The 8,416-nt window shown below is 38.9% G+C and overlaps 1 protein-coding gene across 1 annotated transcript; it reads right to left on the reverse strand.

Annotated features, from left to right (window-relative positions):
• Positions 1–915: 915 nt before the first annotated feature.
• On the reverse strand, positions 916–1,194 carry LOC124966265 (late cornified envelope protein 3D-like). Its single transcript, XM_047527296.1, has one exon. The coding sequence runs from the start codon at positions 1,192–1,194 to the stop codon at positions 916–918; it is 279 nt and encodes a 92-aa protein (XP_047383252.1).
• Positions 1,195–8,416: the final 7,222 nt, after the last annotated feature.

The following is an 8,416-nucleotide window of genomic DNA, read 5'->3' on the forward strand; positions in this document are numbered from 1 at the left end:
CTTTCCATCTTCTAAGGTCTTCTTCAATTTCTTCAGTGTCCCAAAGTTACAGTGATAATGCAATAATACTCTCTTGTCAAAAGTTATCAAGGTTATTTGCATTCATCATATTGCATTGATATCTCATTCTATTAAATTAAAATAAAATGCAATGGGGAATATTACACAGCTGATTTATATCTACTAGAAACACTGATGGAACTAAATCACTCACCACTATTATCAATCATGTCATTCTTACTCTTACCGGCTTTCATTCTGGAGGGTACAGTGGCTGTTACAGCTCTGGGGCTATTATCATCCTGGGTTGTGAGGACCACAGAGCACTAATGTTGGAGGAATCAGAGCATCAAGGACCAGGTAGTCTGGAGCCTCTCCTCTTTTTTCTTCTCTGCCACACTTAGGGCTGAGCTTCCAGGGTATTCTCTGAAGGATCTGATCTGTCCCATGAGGCTTATTATCTTTGAGTTCCAGAGCTTTTTGTTAACTCCCAACACATGCCTCTGTCTTTGACCATGTGAAAAACTACCACTCTATCCTCATCCCAACACACAAATCCCCTCAAAAGGGTCTTGTTCATTGAGGGAGTATGTGTGACCTGTTAGGTGTCTGTTCCTGAAACAGGATTCTGCACCTGATATTGGTCAGCCCAGGATGTGACAAAGACATGGACAGGTTAAAGGTTACAGTGAATAAGGACAGCTTTATTTTTCACAGGAACATAAAGGAAGAAGAATCACTAAGTTCCTGGAGAACAGCAGGATAAGTTTCTGAGAGAACATTCTGAGATCTTCAAGGAACATGTCAGCAGGAAATAGAGGGAACAGAGCAAGATGCAGGAGGCTAGGGCTGGTTCCAATCATTTCAGAACGTTCTTTTCTCAAATATTTTTACTTAGGTTCATGATTCAAGTCCTCAGCAGCCCCCAGATTTGTGGCCAGAGCTCCCAGACTGCTGACCACTGCCACCATCACAGGAGTCTGAGCTCTGACGTCGACACCGGTGGGACCTGTGGTGCCTGTGGTGGCTCAGGAAGCAGCCACCTTCAGAGCTGGGGCCAGCACACCCTCCTGAGCTGGCAGCACAGCCAGAGGAGGCTGCGGGCAGACACTGTGCTGGGCTCTTTGGGGGACACTTGGGTGAAGGACACTTGGGAGGGGGCTGGCACTGCTGCTGGTTCTGCTGGAGGGACATCTTGGGAAGAATTTGACCTGGAACAAAATAGTACAAACATTCGAGCACAGAAGTTTCAGACCAATGTCTTCCCACTTTGTTTGTCTAACTTCTCCCCTGCCCCCATAACTAAACTGATTTCTAAGTGAAGATCAATGGGAGAGAAACGGGAGCTTGGAGGGATGCATGTGTTTAGATAAGGCATCCTGGAGGATGCCAGATGAATTCGTTCGCATCTTGACAACACACTCAGATCAAGAATAGAAAGAAATCCTGAGGTCCTGTAGTTTGTGCAATTCATGGCTCCCTGTCTCCTGCCACAGAGCTCCTTCCTCCCTCACCATTATCTCCCCACTGCTTCTCCCTACAGGTTTCTTCTTGAATTTCTATTTCAGATCTGAGCTTTCTTCTTCCCAACACACTCCCAGCTGCTGATCTGTCCCTTGTGGGGTACTCACCCAGTGCAGGAAGCAGAGAAGGCTGTTTCTGAGGAGCCCAGGGCAGGAGACCTTTTATCCTGTGCAGAGTGGGTGATACATCACCTGAGCATGCTGCTGTTTTCACGGTCAGGGGAGGTAGCAATGCTGGACACTTCCCAGTTACCTGTCTCCAGTGTCTCCCTGGGCACATGCCTAAAAGTCTCATAAGGTGGGACCAGGATGTCCTTGTAACCACCAAATTACTTCCCTCTGCTCTTCCCTGAACATGCTGCCCCACCTTTACCCATTCATTCATAGGTCCTGTCCCTTTTACTTCAGTCAACAGTAGTAATATGGAGATGCACCTGACACAGCTCTTCCCCTGAGTACTTTGAAGTCTTGACCATCACTCAGAAAAATAAATATATCGGATCTGATGAGATACAGACTATCAGAGAAGTGCTTACGAAGACCTCAAGTGGCAGAACCCAGCCTTTGTAAGCCAGTCCCCATTGCACTCCAGGTCCCAAAAGGTGATAGAGACTTCAAGTATTCCCTGGGAGTGGGCAGCTGGGCAAGGTCATTGGCCTGAAGAAATATGAAGTGTGGGGTGAGGGGAAAGAAAAGCTCCTAAAAGACCATCATGGCTCCCACGTGGCAGCATGTGTAAAGCAGTTAGCAAGGAAAAGACCTGAGAATTCTAGAGGTGATGAGACAACTGTGTTTATTAAGAAGGAGGAGGAAGAGAATATTGTGTCCCTGTCTACCTGGCTGTAGGATATGTGTATTGACTCTGAGACTATAACAGTTAATAGAAGGAAGTGGTTCCTGTGTTTGGAAGAGATATGGAAGAATTCTGCAAAGAAGTGATGAATAACAATCAAGCATTTTTTAAAAATGGTTGGTAATAATGAGGTTGATGATGTTGGAGGTGGTATCTGTGCCCCCTTCCACGGGTTGGTTAAGTTTAATGTAAACAATACTATTCTCCCATTGGATTTAATTGTAGAATTACAGTTGTAGTCCTCACAGAATTTTATCTTAACTATGATAATAAAACATTATATATATTTTTCAAAAAAGAAATGATCATGGGGACTTTATAATTCACATATTAAAATTTAATTATTTCAAATAAACCTTACAGTGAAAGCTTCTAATTTGTTGTAAACTTAAAATACTGGCAACCTGTTTTTAGATGCAATAAAAAAATAAAATAAAATAAAAATGCCATGAGATCCAGTAATCCTATTTCTTGGAATTGTATGTCGAAGGGATTCTGTACTCCTCTGTTCCTTGCAGTATTGTTTACAATATCCAAAATATGGAATCGGCCTACATGTCTATCAACAGATGAATGGGTAGAGAAAATGTAGTATATATACACACCATGGAATACTATTCAGCCTTTAAAAAGAATGAAATTCTGTCTTTTGAGACAACATGGATGACAATATGCTAATTTTAGAAAAGCCATATCATATCATCTCACTCGTAAGTGGAATATTTAAAAAATTTAATTCATAGAAATAGAGAGTAGAATAGTGGTTACGAGAGGTGGGTCAGGAGAGAAAGGCAATGGGGACTTACTGGTCAATGGATATAAAGTTTCAACTATGCAGAAGAGTTTTGAGAGTCATAGCACAGCAGGGTAACTATAGTCAATAGTAATATATTGTACATTTCAAAATAAGTAAATTTCAAACGTATCGTCAAGAAGATTTTACATATATATAAAGTTTATATATACATATAATTGTACTCCACAACTTAATAGTTATGACTTGTCAAGTTAAAATAATATAAACAAATAAATAGAATACAAGTTCCATACTACCCAAAGCCATCTACAGATTCAAGAAAATAACTATCAAAATTCCAATGACGTTTTCACAGAATTAGAAAAATCAACCCTAAAATTCATATGTAATCACAAAAGATCATGAATAGCCAAACCAATGTTAAGCAAAAAGAATCAAGCTGGAAAAATACGCTGCCTAATTGTAAAATATATTCTAAAACCACAGTAAAAACAATACAATACTTGCAGGAAAACAGGCATATAGATCAATGAAACCAAATAGTCCAGAAATTAATTCATGCATTTAGTCAACTGATCTTCAATAAAGGTACCAAGCATACACAATAGAAAAATGACAATTTCTTAATAAAATGGTGTTGGTAAATAATTGGAAGCATGCATTTAAAAACAGTTTGGCACAATGCCAACTTTATGAAGCATGAACCTACCATCACAAATCACCAGATTTGAGCAGTGTGCAAAGAAATAATTTTAAAATCCTTCCATCAAATTATGTGAAATTTATATAAACTTGATATAAAAACTGTGTATCTGAGAGAAGATTTATAGTGATATGAACTGAAAGAATGCAAAATGTTAGGCAAAAAGTACATGGCATTTTCATTGTTGGTGTACTTTTGAGTTAGGCAAAGCTGAAACTTCAATTACAAAGGAGAACACAATAAGATTTGAGGTGGTAGCAACTGGTGGAGAATAACAGACCCACTGCAGCTATGTCTTTTTATTTTAGTGCATTCCTTAGGAGGGCAAATGCACATAAAATGTGAAGGTTTCTTTTATACATTTCACTGACAATGATAATACTCTATACTAAATAAATGAGAATTAAAAGAAAGTGGTGTTGGGAAAACTGGATAGCCACACGCAGAAAAGAGTGAAATTCAGCTTTATCTCACATACAGAAACCTCTCAGCCCCACGCTGGGTGAATTTTCAGATTCAACCTAACTGCTGCCATGGGAGCAGCAGCAACTCACTCTGGTGATGGTCCCACAGCAGAAGTAAAGGGCATGTTTCATGCCAAACTAGATGAGGAGGCTAACGAGGAACCAGAAGTGGAGGAAACACAGCTTTGCTGGTGGTGTCAATCCTGCAGCATGGCAGACAGGAGTGGGGCAGGGTTAGTGGGAGGGTGCGCTCAGGGAGCTCTGGGTGCTCTGTTGGTTCTATCCTGGACCATAAGCAGTGACCCTCACTGGACACCCCACCCTGACTTTTCTCGAGTCCAAGGTTTGATCTGAGCCTCTCTCCTTCTCCATCACCAGACCTGTCTCCTGGGATTTACTGACACTTAGGTCATTCATTCCCACAATCCTTCACTTGAGAAGCACATGCTGAGTGTCAGCCAGAGTCAGAAAGTAGTTTGCTCAGGTTGGAGGTTAGCAATGAATAAAAGGCACATTCCTGGCCTTCAAGGATCTGACAACCTAGCTGAGAAGATAGACAGTGTACAAGTTTTTACTTGTGGTGTCTGAGTCCTGAGGGAAAATGTAGGCTCTTATGGGGAAATGAGAAGACTAACTTTGTCTTGGGGTTCAAACCTGGATGTAGAAGTGAATAATTACTTTTCCATGGAGAGTGATTTTGGCTCCAGGGAATCCTCCCAAAGCTCCTGTGCTAATGCAGGAATATTTCAATGGTAAAATATTAGGTAGAGAAGTGTAACCTAATCAGTCCATCCTAGTTTGAATGAACTTTCTAGTAACCATAGGCAGATGGGGCATGGCTAGAAGAGGTGGGTCACTGGGGGCATGCCCTGGAAGGATTCATCTTCCCTGTGACTCCTTGCCCTCTCTCTCTGCTTTCTGGATGCCATGAGCAAAGCAATGGTCCTCCACCATGCCCTTCCTCATGATGTTCTGCTTCATCTTCAGCCCAGAGCAATGGAGTTGGCCAACCATGGACTGAACCTCTGAAACCATGAACCAAAAGAAACTTTTATTCTTTTTGGTATTTTGGTCACAGTGATGAAAAACTGGCTAACACAATAGTTTGCTGGAAATAAATACAAAGTCCATTTTTAATTCCAATTATGCAATTTTGAGTTACTGTAAGGTGACCCAGGTTCCTCAGAGTGAGACTGGAGCACTTCAGAACTTATCAACAAGATGGTTCTCCTTTCCTCATGAATCAAAAGCTGACTAAGGATGGCTTCTTCTCAACCCCACCTCTGAACCTCTGAATCTTTGTCTTAGTTTCTGTTTCCATACCCTGATATTCCCATTTTTTCCCTTATTTAACCTCACACTTCCCTTGTGGAACTTCTCCCACCTCAGACCCACCCATTTGTTCTAAGAACAGATTCTACAATGAACCTGAGGTGATGGGAGATTATTGAACCCACAGCCAGTTACTTCTCCTAAAGCCTGGGGCCACTCCAAATGCTTGGCAGTGAAAATTTGGTAGTGGTCTTGACTTCCTGAGAATCTGGGATAACACAATGAAGAAAAAACTTAATTGCCTGGCTTCAAATCAGAATGTTGTGATCCAATAAGATGTGCTTCCACTAGTCCAGGATGTGTTTTATTTGAGGTCTAGTTCCTGGGCAAAACTTCTGAGCAGGTATATAAGTAATACATGAGCAAACAGATAAACAAGGATCATCCCTTTTCCTTAGTGACATGTGACTGATGCTATGAAAGGCAGCTGAGTCATTCTTGGAGAAGATCAGGTGAACAAGCCAAAAACTGCACCTGGAGAAGATATTTATTCCTGAAGTTGATAGTTTCCTTACTGCAGGGTTTTAGGTGCATAGATTTGGATTAACAATAACCCTTTGTTCATAATAAATGTTTATCATCAGTCCATACTAAACCTTCTTAATTAATATATCTATCTGCTTATCTACTTGCCCATTATTTTAAGAGTTAACATCACCCTAAAATATTCCTTCATGTGCCTACATAGGATCTCTTCACTGTACCAGCCTTGGGCCATTACTGATCTATTTTCAGTTTTTATAACTTTGCCTTTTCCAGCATGTCATACAATTAGAATCACATAATATGGTGTAAAGTCTGGCTTCTTTCACACAGAATAACACATTTGAGATTCATTCCTGTGGTTTTGTGCATCAATAGTTCTTTCCTTTTTTATTGCTGAAGGCTTCTATTGTATGCACAATACCATGTTTTGTTTTGTTTTGTTTTGTTTTATTCGTTCACCAGTTGAAGGCCATTTGTGTTACTTTGAGTTTGAAGCAATTATAAATAAAATCTGACCTGTTTTTCGGGAAATCTAAATTTTATTTCTCTCAGCTAAATATTTAAGAATATTTAAGAATGTTTAATTCTTTTTAAGAAATAACTAATCTGTTTTCTAAAGTGGCTGTATGATTTTGTGTTCCTACCAGCAATAAGTGAGAATTCTAGTTGCTCCACATCCTCAATAGCACTTGATATTGGCAGCTATGTTTATTTTAGCCATTCCAAGGTCTGTGGGATGGAATCTCATTTTATTTTTGAGTTTCCCTAATGATTAATGATTAATGATGATTGTCTTTCATGTGCTTACTTATCATCCATGTGCCTTCTTCATTGAAATGTCTCTTTAAATATTTTGTCCATTTTTAAATCAGATTGTCTATTTTCTTATTACTGATTTTGGGGAAATTTAATATTTTGGATACAATTTCTTAATCTCATATGTGTTTTTTATTGGTCCTTTTGGTTATACATAACACTAGGATTCATTCTGACATAATTATAAAAGTGCAGAATATAATTTGTTCTAATTCAGTCCCCAGTACTTCCCCCTTTCCCTCTCCTCCCAACCCAGTTCCCTTCTCTACTCTACTGATCTTTAAAAAAAAACTATAAGTAAATATCACATTTGTGTTTTACAAATATTTTCTACATGTCTGTGAATTTTCTTTACATTTTTTAAAGACTTTTGAAAAGCAGAATTTTTAAATTTTGGTGAAGTCCTAATATTTTCCTTTTGAATTATGCCTTTGTCATATCTGAAAATTTTTTACATAACCACAGTCACAAAAAGATTTTCTCTTGTGTTTATGCTAGAAGTTTTCTGGTTTTGTGTTCACACTTTGGTCTATTATTGAGTTAATTTATATATCACTCCACATTGAGCTACTTTCTATATAACAATAGGTATGACTTTTTTAAGCATATGCATGCCCAAGTGTTTTAGCACCATTTGTAGAAATGATTATTACCTTTGTATCTTTGCTTAAAAATAAATTAATCATATATTCTGGATCTAATTTTGGACTCTGTATTTCATAAACCCACGTCTTCTCTGCTCCAGATCTTTGGGGAAAAGCATCATTCTCTCACTACTAAATATGAAATTAAGTTTTTTGTTTATGTCCTTATCACATTGAGGATGTTTGCCGTCCATTCCTTGTTTTTTGAGAGTTTTATCATGAATTATTGTTGTATTTTGTTAAACGTTTTGTCCTATTTCTGCTAAGATGATTCCATGTTTGTAGTTTCACTTTATCTGACATGAGTGCAGTAGTGTCTCAATTATCCAATATCTCTCCTTACATTGCTGTCCTGTCTGAATTTTCCTACAATTACAAAAGAATGGTATAATTTTACACAATGTGCATAACTTTTATAATGTGTGATCTAAATATCAACTAATTTCTTCAGCCTCTGAATACAAGATGAGATTACAATAACTATGTTAGCCCAAATCACAGTAGCTGAAAATGACCAACAATTTAAACAGTCACAGACCATCTCCATGTAATTTTTTAGAATCTACAGAGGGATGTGTCTCATGGTCATAGAAACCAGTCACACAGCTCTCATGATTCATAGTCCATCCAGCTCTGCCTCTCCTGCTCTAGCTCACAGCCTCCATGTCCACCCTCCTCCTCTCCTGAGTCACCCAGAAACTTTGGAGCTTACCCAGTCATTGAGATGGATGTCTCTTTTCAGATATTAAAGCCTATTGACTCAAGATTATGCTTGTTTAAACCAAAAGGAGCCTTTGAATTTGCTTCTATTCAACAGTAAGTCATTAAGAAATGCTAT

Source organism: Sciurus carolinensis, chromosome 1 (assembly GCF_902686445.1).
Source record: "Sciurus carolinensis chromosome 1, mSciCar1.2, whole genome shotgun sequence".
In the NCBI taxonomy this organism is placed as follows: domain Eukaryota; kingdom Metazoa; phylum Chordata; class Mammalia; order Rodentia; family Sciuridae; genus Sciurus; species Sciurus carolinensis.

Bases quoted from the DNA above. Each gene is read 5' to 3' on its own strand.
- LOC124966265 (XM_047527296.1), bottom strand. From the start codon at position 1,194: ATGTCCCTCCAGCAGAACCAGCAGCAGTGCCAGCCCCCTCCCAAGTGT.